At 43.8% G+C, this 14818-nt stretch overlaps 1 protein-coding gene across 1 annotated transcript in view; it reads left to right on the forward strand.

Moving 5' to 3' along the window:
- Positions 1-14818, forward strand: part of EFTUD2 (elongation factor Tu GTP binding domain containing 2) — a 40103-nt gene that overhangs the window by 1306 nt on the left and 23979 nt on the right. The window contains exons 2-7 of the mRNA XM_026512637.4: positions 1843-1951; positions 9011-9176; positions 10432-10510; positions 12316-12391; positions 12870-12935; positions 13728-13763. Coding sequence (XP_026368422.1) covers positions 1847-1951; positions 9011-9176; positions 10432-10510; positions 12316-12391; positions 12870-12935; positions 13728-13763 — 528 coding nt within the window. The 5' untranslated portion in view covers positions 1843-1846. The remainder of the gene's footprint in view (positions 1-1842; positions 1952-9010; positions 9177-10431; positions 10511-12315; positions 12392-12869; positions 12936-13727; positions 13764-14818) is intronic.

Below are 14818 nucleotides of genomic sequence, written 5' to 3' on the forward strand. Positions count from 1 at the left end.
CATTGGCAGGAAGGCACAAAGAACACAGGGTTCCTGTATTCAAGAATGGCCAAAAAAATAATGCTTGCTGACATTTATTGAGGTGGGGACTGTGATAAATTGTTTACCCAGACTGTTGTGTTTAAGTCTCATAACTTTATGCAATGGGGATTACTCCACTTTCCATTTGAGGAAATACATTTGGAGAAGTGTAGTAACTTACCTGGGAGTACCTAGTTAGTAAGTGACAAAGTTAAGATTCAAATGTAGGCCTTCCAACTCCAGAGCTGTAACCCTTACCCCATCTCTGGCTTGTTGCTTCTTACTTATAAACTGTAGGATTGGTGGGGAGGGTAGTAGTTAACTGCCATTCCAGGCAGAATTGGATGCCGATTAAGGTACAAAAGGCTATAGCAGTGTAGGGGAGTGAGAAATTGAGAATCTAGAAAAGCTCGAAGGAAGTAGCATTTGAATTGTTGCTTTGAATAGAATTTCAGTAATTAAAGTGGAGAAAACCTACGAATACTTATTAATTACAAAGAGAAAACAAGTAACTTTACATTCGAAAAGCCTGGCAGACACCATTTCATCAAGTGATTAAATTGACATCACCACTAATGGGACAGATCAAAATCGTCTCCCTGATGGGAGATGCACTGAAAAGAACACCACATTACTTCTGAGATATTCCTGCCAAAAATGCAGAACCTGACTCCAGTCGTGAGGAAACATCAAACAAACCCAAATTAAGGGACATTTTACAAAAATCAATAGCTTGTAATCTTCAAAACTGTCACGTTGTGGAAGTGAAGGAGAGACTGAGGAGCTGTTCCTGAGAACAGGAGACTAAACACATGACCATTAAATGCAAACATGTGATCCTGGATTGGATCCTTTGCTGTGCAGGACATTATTAGAACAGTTTGTTTAGGGGCGCCTGGGTGGCTCCATTGGTTAAGTGTCTAATTCTTGATCTTAGCTCAGGTCTTGATCTCAGGGTCATGAGTTCAAGCCTGGTGTTGGGTTCCACCCTGGACGCATAGAGCCTACTTTAAAAAAACAGTGGTTTATTCTAATAATGGAGGTCTGTGGATTAGGTGGTAATAATGTGTCACTGTTCATTTTCTGATTTTGATTGTCATATTGTGGTTATGTGGGAAAATGTCCTTGTTTGTAGGAATCACACAGACTAAAGCAGGGGTTGGCAAACTTTCTATCAAGGGCCAGATAGTAAATATTTTAGGCTTTGTGGGCCATATGGTCTCAGTTGCAACTACTCAACTTTGCTGTTACAGTGTGAAAGCAGCCACAGACATTATAAATGAATGAGCCTGGCTGTGTTCCAATAAAGCTGTTTTTATAGACACTGAAATTTGAATTTTATATAATTTGCACATATCATGAAATATTCTTTTGATATTTTCCAACTATTTAAAAACGTGAAAGGCATTTCTAGCTTGGGGGCTGCATGAAAACAGGCAGCAGGCCAGATTGGCCACAGGCCATGGTTTGCCAACTCCCGCATTCAAGTATTAGGAGGTGATGAAGCACTGTGTCAGCAACTTATCCTCGAGTAATTTAGGAAAAAAAAATATTTGTGCTACTTTGCACCTTTCCGGTATTGTTCTTAGTTAAAATTTTTTTAGTATTATAAGAGTGGGAGAAGAGAATGTAAACAGGTAGAGCAGGGAGGAGGGGAAAGTACAGGGCTTTGGGAGGAGCGGTCAGTCAATAGGTGGGTCTAACTGGAGAGGAGATGTGTTGAAAGGATATGGTCAACCATAGGGTTAGAAATGTGGGGCCATGTTGTGGAGGCCTCGGTTACCTCGCCAGAATCTAATGCCTCTTTTCCTTGAATTTTAGCATCATGGATACTGACTTATATGATGAGTTTGGGAATTATATTGGACCAGAGCTTGATTCTGATGAAGATGATGATGAATTGGGCAGAGAGACCAAAGATCTTGATGAGGTAAAACAAATATATTGCTGTTTTCATCTCTTTCTTTGGGAAAAAAACAAAACAAAACAGTGAATCCTCTGTGCTCCCATCATATCCCGTGTACATCTCTCACGTTGCACCTTTTAAATATATGACTTGTTAGGGTCCTATGCTGCCCCTAAGAAAGCTTAGCTTCCAAAGTTCTAAAAGAGGGGGTATAAGGTAGTTTCATGGGTGGGGTGGTTTTATAATACGAGCTCTACTTCATCGTAGTAGCTCTCCTTCCGTTTAGCTGAAGTTCTTTTTGACAGTTGTGAGTAATACCAACTTAGAAAAGGTAGTCAGTTTTTCCAAGTGCAGCTCCACTGGCAGCTTCCTTATAAGCATAGGTTTTGAAGGGTGAATAAAAGCAATAGAAAGGGAAGATACAGGGGCTCCTGGATGGCTCATTCAGTTAAGCATCTGCCTTTGGCTCAGGTCATAATCCCAGGGTCCTAGGATGGAGCCCCCACATCGGGCTCCCTGCTCAGTGGGGAGTCTGCTTCTCCCTCTCCCTCTGCCTACTGCCCCCCCTGCTTGTGCTGTCTCTCCCTCTGTCAAATAAATAAATAAAATATATATTTTTAAAACGATAATTTTCATTTTATAAGCAATTTGTGAATATATTCTCATGCAGATCAAATAGATAGAAAGTCTTCTTGGTCCTTATTCCATTTCACTTTTCCTAAGGTAATCATTGCAACTCATGATGTCCCTGTGGAAAGAGTATGGGTTGGGTCATATAATAAAGTTAGGAGAGGTCACAGCTGATAGAACAGTGAGACCCAAAGAGTGTTGATGAATGGATCACCAGAGGTGACATGCCCCAGGCATCCATGGTTGGTCCCATTCTTTTTAACCTTTTTATCAATGGCTTAGGTGAAAATAGAGAAGGGAAGTTTATAAAATTCACACATGATGTAAGCTAACACACTGGATAAGAAACTCTAAATTCAGGGGCTCCCGGGTGGCACAGCGGTTAGGCATCTGCCTTCGGCTCAGGGCGTGGTCCCGGCGTTGTGGGATCGAGCCCCACATCAGGCTCCTCCGCTGGGAGCCTGCTTCTTCCTCTCCCACTCCCCCTGCTTGTGTTCCCTCTCTCGCTGCCTGTCTCTATCTCTGTCGAATAAATAAATAAAATCTTTAAAAAAAAAAAAAAAAGGAACTCTAAATTCAAAGTGATCTCATCATACTTGAATTCCGGGCTAAGTAAATAAAGAAATTCATTCATGAAGTATTTGTAATCACTTATATTTGTAATTACTGTTTTCAAGGAATCATGATACAGAGAGAGCCAAGACACTGTCTCTGCCCTCCAGGAACCTACTGCTCACCAGGGGAGATGAAGTACAAAAAAATCTTTATAGTATGAAGCAGGGAAGGACAAGTACCATTTAGATTATTTTATCTTATTTCTTAAATTTATTTTTAAAGATTTTAATTTTAAGTAATCTCCACACCCAACGTGGGGCTCAAAGTCACAATCCTGATCAAGAGTTGTGTGCTCCACCAACTGAGCCAGCCAGGTGCCCCATTGAGATCATTTCAGCTCAGGACTGTAGTAGTAGTTAGTAAGGGGGGATCATTTCTGGCTGTGATGACCAAGAAGGGTATCTGAGGAAGTGACATTCATAGTGGAGCCAAAGACTGAGTAGGCATCTGTAGGGGTAGGAAGAGGAGTGATTAGTGGTTGCCTTCGTTTGGGGGCATTGGAATTGGGGAGTGATGGCTAAAAGGTACAGGGTTTCTTTTTGGGGTGACAGTCTGACATCGTTTGTGGTGATGGTTGCACAGCTCTGAATATACTAAAACCCACCGAACTGTGCATTGAAAATGGGTGAATTGTGTGGCACGTCAATTCTGTTTCACTAAAGCTCTTAAAAAATCCTTTAAAGAAAAAGGACTGCCTAGGCCCCGTGTGAACGTTTGCATCTCAGTACCGACTGTCGAGTTCATCCCACTCTGATTGGTGCTCCTCGGTATTGTTGCCTGTGCAGGGCTCTGCTCTTGTTTAATTAACTCATTAATTCCTTTGTATCTCTTTCTCATGCTGTTACTGTAGTAATTGTAGCGCGTGTGTGTCTCTGTGTTTGTATGAGCTGCAAAATGTGAATGGTTGCATTGTTAATGTGAGTACTGTAAGTGGTATCGGCTTGTCTGCATCGCTCTGCTTCTCACTTTTCACCCAGCCTTGTGATAAGTGGTGTGGTTTAGAATCCATCTCTGGTGCTGTGTGTCTGTCCGGTCTGGCGTCTGACTGCTGCTCAGTAAGGCCCGGTGTGCGTTACTTTCTTAGCAACGGGTACCAGGGTGACCTGCCGCCAGCCTTCCCTCATACAAATAACGCTGCAGCGGATATTCGCAGATATGTCCCTCCTGCACCGTGGGAAAATGTCTTTGAGTTATGTTCCCAAAAGCAGACTTGCTAATCACAGGATCGTGTACATATTAATCTGTTTATACTTAAGGGGTTTTTACTCAGCGCGTCAGGTTGCTCCCAGCTTACCAGCACTAGTCCATACTCCTCTCAGCAGAATGAGAGTTCCTGTAGCCTCCCAGTCCGCACGGGATACACAGATTTTTTTTAAACTTTAAAAAAAAAAAAGATTTTATTTATTTATTTAAGAGAGCAAAAGTGAGAGAGATCAAGAGGGAGAGGGAGAAGCAGACTCGCCTGATACAGGTCACCTGAGTGGAGAGCCTGATGCGGGGCTTGATCCCAGGACCCTGAGATGATGACCTGAGCTGAAGGCAGACACCCAACTGACTTAGCCACACAGGCTCCCCTAAAAACATTTTTTATTGACATATATAATAGTAAACAGATGCATAGGATTTTGATAATGGAGACAGGAGAGAAGGAGGGACATTCTCGAAAGGAGTGCAGTGAGCAGGAGCCCAGAGGTAGCATGTTAAGAGGAAATGATTTCTCTTCCCAACTGCCAAAGCACAGTCCCTGAAGGATGGCTGTAGGGCTGAAGCACAGAGGAGGGACCAGACCCTGGAAGGCCTTGGGTAGAGAATGCGGAGAAAGGCTGACATGATCAAAGGAGGATGCTGGGACCCTTCCTTTAGTGAAGAGGGGGTCAGGAGGGCAGGAGCTCATCATAGTGGAAGGGTGCACAGGTATGGAGCTGGGCGGCAGAAATTGGGGTGAGTGGGATGACTAGCGGAACACTGGTTATTAACAGACAAATAGAAATGAGAAAAAGACGCTTGAATAGTTTTATTTTACACTTGTCAAGTTTGAGTTGTCCAACAGGACACCCAGCTAGAAATAATTACAGGTAGTTGGAAATTATTATATAAAATCCTACAATTAGATGCAAAATGCATTCGGCACTATGGGGCAGGAAGAAACTGGCTTGATGGCTGGTTTGGGGCGCCGCCCAGTAGGATATGTATGGCTATCCAAAGAGCTAACGTAATGTCAGGCCATGTTAATTGAAGAACAGCGTAAGGATGGTAGGAGGTAGCTGATCAGCACACCACTGGAGGGTTCTTTGTTCTTTTTAAGAAAGCAGTTGACATGCTGGGATTTGTGTGAAGGAAAACGGGCTCCCACCAGTACCTCTACCCGCCTCCCTACATCTGTGCCATCTGCCTTCCCTCCTGTTCTTAGGGATGATCTGTTTGTGTTTGTATCTACCAGGAACTAGGTCCCATCCCTTCTCACCTGCGTAAGACTCTAACCCCAGCATGTCCCCCCTCTCCTGTGTCAGTTTTCCCTCTGCTACATCATCCCCGTCAGCATACAGACATGCTCGTATTTCTCTGGACTCATCCCATATCCCCCTTCCCATTACCCTGCTTCCCCCACTCGAAACAGTTTGTGATACTTGCTGTCTTCACATCCTCTCAAACCCATTTCTGTCCTCTGCCTCTCCCGTTCCATAGCACTGCTCGTGTCAACGTCACTAGTAACCTCGGCCCCAGGCCCCGTCCTCATCTTACCAGACCTGTCTGAGCATCTGACCTGGCTGATCACTCCCTCCTTAAAATCCCCTCTTCTGTTGGCTTCCATGGAATCCCCCCCGCCCCCGGTTTTCCTTTTCACTGGTCCGTTTCTTCTCTGTCTTTGCTGCCGGGGCCTCCTCACCTCCCTGACCTCTAAATGTCAACAGACCCCAAGGCTCCTTTCCTCATACCTCTTTTCTTAGTACGCTCACTCCCAGATGCATTCTGTTCACTAAGGACTCTCATGTTTCTATGCTGTTCTCCCCATCCTGGCTTCCTTGCTAATCCTCTTGTCCCAGGTCCTTTGCATTTGTTGTTCCGGTCAACTAGAATGTTCTTCCTCAGCCACTTGTAGAGCTTTCTCTCTTCCTTCAGAGTTTTACTCAAATGTCATCACCTTTTTTTTCCCCCACTGCTGTATTATCAGCACTAGAGCAGTGCCTGGTAGTAAGTGCCCAGTATTTGTTGAGGGGCACCTGGGTGTCACAGTCGATTAAGCTCCAGCTCTTGGTTTTGACTTAGGTCATGGTCTCACAAGTGATTTCAGGGTTGTGAGATCGAGCCCCTCGTCAGGCTTCACATCGAGTGTGCTTCAGACTCTCGTTCCCCCTCCTTCTGCCCCTCCCCCTGCTCGCTCACTCTCGCTCTCTTTCTAAAATAAATAAGTCTTTTTTTAAAAAAGGTATTTGTTGAATAAATGAAGAAACCAGGATATTTTGGAACATAAAATGTGTTGTAGTAGCCACTTTTAATTATTCAAAGGACTCTTTAGCAGAAGAGGGCATAGCTTCATTCAGTGTTGCTTATGACTGTGGGTTCACTTATAAAGAGATGTTTTTATTTATTTATTTATTATTTTTTTAAAGATTTTATTGGACAGAGAGAGAGAGTGAGAGAGGGAACACAAGCAGAGGAAGTGGGAGAGGGAGAAGCAGGCTTCCCGCTGAACAGGGAGCCTATGCAGGACTCAATCCCATGACCCTGGGATCATGACCTGAGCCGAAGGCATATGTGCAATGACTGAGCCACCCAGGTGCCCCAGGAGATGTTTTTAAAGTCCTTTACAAAGACTAACTTTCTGGCTGTGCCTTCCAGCAGGGAAATGGGCCATCTTGTGAGTGAGGGCCAGGTTACTGCAAGCATTCAACAGGGGCAGGAATATGTAGAAAGAATTCATTCGGGGCGCCTGGGTGGCTCAGTTGGTTGAGCGTCTGCCTTTGGCTCGGGTCATGATCCCAGGGTCTTGGGATCGAGTCCTGTGTCGGGCTCCTTGCTCAGCCTGCTTCTCCTTCTCCCTCTGCCTGCCTCTCTGCCTTCTTGTGTTCTCTCTCGCTCACTCTGTCTCTCGCAAATAAATAAATAAAATCTTGGAAAAAAAGTGGTTGATTGCAGTGATGTTTATAGTGCTAGAAATTAGAAGCCGTGTGTGTTAGATAGGGGCTTTGTTAAGTGAGTCGTATGTGGTAGACAACATAGTCATCAAAAGTAGGGTATAAGTATGTGCTGTTGGGTTGTTGTTTTGCTTATTTGCTTTCTGATTACCTGGGTATTAGAAAAAGCAGGTTACAGTTTCTTTTTCACAGTTTTATTAAGATATAATTCAGATACCATACAATTCACCCATTAAATGTGTACATTTCACTGGCTTTTAGGATATTCACAGGCTCATGCAGCCATCATCACAAACAATTTTAAAGTATTTTCATCATCCCAGAAAGAAACCCTGTACCCCTTAACCATTGCCCTGCAATTCTCCTATTCCCCCAGCCTCGGCAACCGCTAGTCTACTTTCTGTCTCCATAGAGCTGCCTATGCGGGACATTTCATATAAACGGAATCATACAGTCTATGGCCTTTTGTGTCTGGCTTCCTTCACTTAGCAGCATGTTTTCAAGGTTCGTCTATATTGTGGCAGGTACAAATACTTCATTTTATTGTCAAATAACTATTCCACTATATGGATAGACCACATTTTATTTATCCAGTCCTCAGTTGATTGACCTTTGGGTTGTTTCCACTTTTTGACCATTATGTATAATGCTACTTTGAACATCTGTTTATAAGTTTTTGTGTAACGTAGATTTTCGTTTGTGTTGGGTATGTATCTATTAGTGGGATTACTGGGTCGTAGGATAACTCTGTGGTTAACATTTTGAGGACCTACCAAACTGTTGTCAGAGTGGCCGCCCATTTCACATTCCCACCAGCAGTGTCTGAGGGTTCCAGTTTCTCCACATCCTCACCAACACCTATTACTTATGTGTCACAAAGGTCTTTTTCAAAAACAGTTCTGGGGCGCCTGGGTGGCACAGCGGTTAAGCGTCTGCCTTCGGCTCGGGGCGTGATCCCGGCGTTCCAGGATCGAGCCCCACATCAGGCTCCTCTGCTATGAGCCTGCTTCTTCCTCTCCCACTCCCCCTGCTTGTGTTCCCTCTCTCGCTGGCTGTCTCTATCTCTGTCAAATAAATAAATAAAATCTTTAAAAAAAAAAAAAAAAAAAACAGTTCTGTGAGTCTAAGTGAAAAATTTAAAGGTATGGACTTGTTCCCGGTTTCTACCTCTGGTTTGTGACTTCTGCCCTTGAAGCAAGTTATTTTTTCCCTTAAAAGGATTTGCTAGGGGTGCCTGGGTGGCTCAGTCGGTTAAGCGTCTGCCTTCAGCCTGGGTCATGATCCCTGGGTCTTGAGATCGAATCCCACATCAGGGTGCTTGCTCGGCAGAGAGCCTGCAGCTCCCCTGCTTGTGCTCTCTATCTCTCTTTCTCTCTCTGTGTGTATCAAATGAATAAATAAAATCTTAAAAAAAAAAAAAGATACGCTATGGTAAGCCATTTTTTTCCTCCATCTCGATCCACTTGTGACGGGTGGTCCACATTTAAGAAGGGGCTAGCTTGAAGCAGGAGAGCCGCTGGTAGCCATGGCTTACTGGGAAGGATCACGCAAGAGCAGGACCTGCCCTGCTGACTCTTTGGCACAGAACTCAAAATAAGAAGCTGTCAAGCCTGGGGAGTCATTGCTCTTAATTCGTGTAATATAGTCACTGAGAAGGAAGGGTGCACGCCTCTCCTGACCTCCTCCCCTCTCTTGCTCTTAGATGGATGACGACGACGACGACGACGATGTGGGAGACCATGATGAGGACCACCCTGGGATGGAGGTGGTGCTGCACGAGGACAAGAAGTACTACCCCACAGCAGAGGAGGTGTACGGCCCCGAGGTGGAGACCATCGTTCAGGAGGAAGACACCCAGCCTCTCACTGGTAAGTCAGGAGGCACCGGGTTGGGAGAGGTGAGATGGAGTCTAGAAAACTTCAGGTCATAGCCGTCAGCAGTGTTGAAAGTTCAGTGAATGAATTGATTCGCTTCTCTCTACTGCTTCCAGGTACTGCTTCTGGATTGAGCTTCCCTTTCACCCTGTTTTAATATTCAGGACAACTCGTAGCTTCTTACTAAGCAAATGGGAGTTATTTCTTTATTTACTGAATAACTGTTTATTTATCTGAATATCTGTGCTTAAAGACTATTTTTGTTTGTTTGGGGGTTTTTTGTTTATTATTTATTTATCTGTCCATTTATTTTTAAAGATTTCATTTATTTGTCAGAGAGAGCACAAGCAGGGGGAGCAGCAGGCAGAGGGAGAAGCAGGCTCCCCACTGAGCAGGACTTGATCCCAGACTGCAGGATCATGACCTGAGCCAAAGGCAGACGCTTAGCTAACTGAGTCACCCAGGCGTCCCTGTTTTGTTTTTTATGTAGGCTCCACGCCCAGTGTGGAACCCAACAAGGGGCTTGAGCTTATGACCCTGAGATTAAGACCTGAGATCAAGAGTTGGACACTTAACCGACTGAGCCACCCAAGTGCCCCAACTTAAAGACTATTTTTAAGTTCTCCCTCTGGTGTGATCTGTTTTTCCATCCAAATAATCCCAACTCCTTTAACCAGTCCTCACAGTGCCGATTTTCTACTTCTTTTATCCTTTTCATTGATCTTCTGGGAAGTGGTTAGATTTTATAAATGCAGGGAGGGGTTTCAAACTGACATTGACCTCAGCTTATATTCAGTCCCTCTCCCTTCCTCCCACAAAACGAAGTCCAAACGTTTCAGTCCACAGGTCCAGATCCTTCACTGTCTTGTGCCAAATAGCATTTCCAGAACTTGTTTCAACATATGAGTGGTCCTTGAGAATAACATAAATTGATGACACATAAACATTATGAAAGCTCAGTCTGGGGGCGCCTGGGTGGCTTAGTTCAGTGTCCGACTCTTGGTTTTGGCTTAGGTCATGGCCTCAGGGTCTTGAGATCAAGCCCTATGTCAGGCCCCATGCTCAGTGGGGAGTCTGCTTGAGATTTTCTCTCTCCTTCTTCCTCAGCCCCTCCCCTGCACACTCCTTCTCTAATATATAAATAAATCTTAAAAAACAAATAAAAGCTCAGTCTGATGAAATGGGGCTCTGTATTGTTATGTTTTATGCCAACCTACACATCACTACTTTTTCTTCCCCCCCCCGCCAGAACCTATTATTAAGCCAGTGAAAACCAAGAAATTCACTCTGATGGAGCAGACATTACCTGTCACGGTGTATGAAATGGAGTAAGTTATAAGGGGTGTCTGCACAAATAATGTGGGTTCATTTTTCTGTGGAGGTGGGATGTGGATTGTGGTTGAAGTAGCTAGTGAATTGAAAAACCAAAAATCCGTATTGCATGGTGCACTGGGTGTTATACACAACTAATGAATCATTGAGCCTTACATCGGAAACCGGGGATGTACTGTATGGTGACTAACATAATATAATAAAAAATCATTTAAAAAAAAAAAAAAAAGAAAGAAAAACCAAAAATTCTCTCCTACAATTTGCCAGAATTTTCCTTGAGCATACATGTTGCTGGAAAAGTTCAGCCCATCTTAACTTTTCTCCTGGCTCTCATTTAGAGCTCAGCCTTTTCTCTTCCAACCCTTTAGTTGGGTATTAGAAGCCGGTCTTTGAGACAGAACTGGGTATTGTAATCATCAGTGTAGGGCCACCAGAGCCTGTTTTGACTCGGTAAGATTGCTTAGTGTTTGCGGAATAGAACAACTCTTCATTTTGGAGAGGAGGGCACAAGTAGGGGGATACACGTATACTTTAGACTCTTCATACTGCAGGCTTTCTGAAAATATTTTCATTGATGAAATGCAGTTGTAAGATTCTCATATATTGAAGTGCTTAGGACTCGTTATTAGATAATGAAATGTCTTTTTTTTTTTTTTTTAATGTGTTGACATCTAGTATGTCCAAAAGAGTGGGGTCCCTTCTGAATGGTCAGCTCACCTGCCAACGTTCAGCCATTTTTGAAACAACTTTTCAGTTGTCTTTAGAACTTGCTTCAGATTCTCTTGTGTTCTCAGTGGTGATTTTTAAAAATCTCAAATCTTTGAAAGTGGGCTTGATGTTTCAAAGAGCCAAAGTCCTCTGAAGGCTATTTGCCGTGAGTTAATGTGTGTGATAAGCAAGAAAGCACTGGTTTTGATCAAGGTAGAACTCCTCAGCATCATTAACGAGATGGAATTTTCTGAAAAGTTTTGTTAACTAGCTCTGAGGGCAGTTTCAAAAAAGAAGCTGGGATGCCTGGGTGGCTCAGTTGGTTAAGTGTCTAACTCTTGATTTCAGCTCAGGTTGTGATCTTAGGGTCTCAGGATCGGGCCCTGCGTCAGGCTCCGTATTCAGCACAGAGTCGGCTTGTCCCTCTACCTCTGCTCCTCCTCACCCCCCACTCGCGCTCTGTCTCTAAAATTTTTATTTTATTTTTTTATTTTTAATTTTTTAAAAAGATTTTATTTATTTGACAGAGCACAAGCAGGGGGAGTGGCAGGCAGAGGGAAAGGGAGAAGCAGGCTTCCCGAAGGTCAGGGGGGGTCCCAATGTGGGACTCGATCCCAGGACCCCGGGGATCATGACTTGAGCCGACGGCAGTCGCTTGACCCACCGAGCCACCCAGGCACCCTATCTCTAAAATTTTTTAAATCTTAAAAAAAAAGAGAGAGAGAGAGAGAAGTTCTCAAAGTACTTTTAAGTCCCCTTTGCATTAATAGAATAAATGCATAAATGGAATAAATCTACCTGAGGGTTTTGAGAGCAGCAGTGCTTGTGTGTGTGCATGCATGCTGGTATTTGGTTCTGCTGTTCTTCTTGCTTGCTTTTGAAATCTCATTTCATGGGTTGTGTTACCTCATGGATAAGTCTATTCCATTTCCAGAGCCAGACCCATGTAGACGTAGAAATTCACGTCTGCCTCTGAGCATTCTCCAGTTGGTCTGAAAGTTGTTCCTGACAAAATACGCGAAACACCTTTGCGCCACTTCCCATTTGGAAGCGTTTGCCAAAGTCCCTCTTCTCTTTTCCTTTCTCCTTTCAGCTTCTTGGCAGATCTGATGGATAACTCAGAGCTCATCAGAAATGTGACCCTCTGTGGCCATCTCCACCATGGCAAGGTGAGAGAACTTTCTGCTACTTGGAACAGGATTTCTCTTCCTTCCTGCTCATTTTTTTCAGCCTTCAGAGTCACAAGTTGGGGTTTGAGGCCATAATGCTGGACCTCCTGACTCAGGGGGGCCTGCGCGCCTAGTGTGAAACCTCCGAAATTCTAGCTTTTCCTGAGCAGCAGATGGTGCCTGTTTCTAAGCCACTTGCAGCCTTGTGTCTACATCTGGACAGAAGAGGGGAAATTGAGCCTTACTCTGATTTTATAAGTTTTCATTTCCTGGGAGACTGCTTGTCCAAGGAAGATTTCATCTTTCATTTGAAAATAATCCTATGGCTTCAGTGTTAATCCTTTGCTGTCCCATAATCCTCCTGGCTCTCCTTTTCCTCTCCTTATCCCTAAATTATGTGGTGTATTGGGCACTGAGAGAAGGGTAGAGTAGATTTTCCTTTGTGCCTGGCAGATCTTAACCTTCTCTTCCCTTTCAGACGTGTTTTGTAGATTGCTTAATAGAGCAGACTCACCCGGAAATCAGGAAGCGCTACGACCAGGATGTAAGTAGAAAATCTGCGGAGGGTTTAGGATGAACCATTCAGAATGTACAGGGGTGTCTGTCTCCTTCCCCCTCCTTCCACCTTCCCACTCTCATTATAAATAATGACGCCTACAAAGGCTGCTTTATAATTGTAGTCTCTATTCATAGCCCTAAAGAAAGTAATTTTAACTTTCTTAGGAGCATAGAGAATATGAACCTGCAGTATTTTTGGATGATCTATTCTGCACTTGGGATCTTTCCTCAGTTCTGATACATCCTGACTTTTATAGCCTATTCTTTCCTGTCATGGTATTAATAGCCTACGCTATAAATATAATACAATTGGACCTTGTTGTTTTCATGATAAATTTAAATGCCTGTGAATAAGGCCAAATGTGGCTGCAAGTCTCAGCGCAATAAATGCTTCATGTCTGCTGGATTGAGTGTTTTGACATGCGGGGGGTTCCATAAAGGCCGGATGTGTCTCCCTTTACTACTTTAGGATTCAGTGCATTTGATAAAATTTAGCTCTCCAGCCATACCTGGTCCTCAGTGACCACCCTGAACCCCCCCCCCAAAAAAACACCCATCCAGGAACATTTTCCATCTGAGAGAGCATTGGTTTTATTGTCTGGGATTTCTGTAGGCTACCCTCCTGTCTTCCATCTATCCTCCTGAGGCAGAAAGCCTTGAGTTGGGAGCTGGTGGAGGAAAGTGATTGATGGTTTGTGTGGGAGAGGAGTCTGGAGTCAGGTGGTAACAGCGCTTCTTTTTTCTTTTTTTTTTTTTTTTTTTTCTTTTTTTTTTGAAGCTGTGCTATACTGACATCCTCTTCACAGAGCAGGAGGTAAGCATGCCTGGGGACATCTGACTGTTTCCCACACTGGACCCAGCAGGAGTTCTGCGGGGAATGTGGGGGAGCCTTTATGCTGACGCTTTGCTCCCTACCGCATCCCCTCTCTCATTCCCTCCTCACACCTCTTTATCTCGAGGCTTCTGCCAGTCTCCCCTGATCTAGTACTTGAAAGAGAGCGGGGCAGGCAAGCGGTAGGGTAGGTGGAGGGGCCTTCCTACCCTTGACTGGATTTAATTCGGCCAAGTAGGGCAAATGCTAAGAGATGATGTCTACATTTACACTTTAGGTTATACAGAAACTCAACAGAATTTTTTAAATGACATCATCCTTAAAATCTGTAAGATGACTCCATCCATACGATGACCTCTTTCTAGGAGTAGCTTCTCTTTGAGAGTGGGTTCCTCTGTCTTTGTGCTTCTCTTCTGTGTAAAGCAGTGAGCATGCGTCATCATGTCCCATTCCAGCTGGTGGGTCTTTCTTCCATCTGGATCTTTCCCCTACTCTCTGACCCCTCTCTTTCCTCTCTTTTATTTCTGTCTCTTTTTCTCAAGTCACCAGATGGAGAGCTCAAGTTTGTAAGTGTGGTTACTAAAGGAACTTTGAACAGTGCAGGCTTATGATAAGCAATCAACATATGTTAGCTATTATTGTTTTTTAATATGTTTGGCTAGATTTTTTTAAATACTTATTTCTTGTTATAACTTTTTTTTTTTTTAAGTAGGCTGCACCCCAGCATGGAGCCCAGCTCTGTGCTTGAGCTCACAACCCTGCGTCAAGAGTTGGATACTTAACCAGCTGAGCCACCTAGGCCCCCCTAGCTTTTTTTGTTTTTGATAGATTTTCTTTTTCTTTTTTTTTTTTTTAAAGTAATCTCCACACCCATTGTGGGGCTCGAACTCACAACCCAAGGTAAAAAAACTCGTGCTGTACAGACTGAGCCAGCCAGGAGCCCTTCTTATAACAAGCTTTTGTGTGTGTGTGTGTGTGTGTTTATTTTATTTATTTTTTTTTTGGTTCCCAAGGTTTAATCAAGAACTCATACAAAA

This window comes from Ursus arctos, unplaced genomic scaffold, assembly GCF_023065955.2.
Source record: "Ursus arctos isolate Adak ecotype North America unplaced genomic scaffold, UrsArc2.0 scaffold_24, whole genome shotgun sequence".
Taxonomy (NCBI): Eukaryota; Metazoa; Chordata; class Mammalia; order Carnivora; family Ursidae; genus Ursus; species Ursus arctos.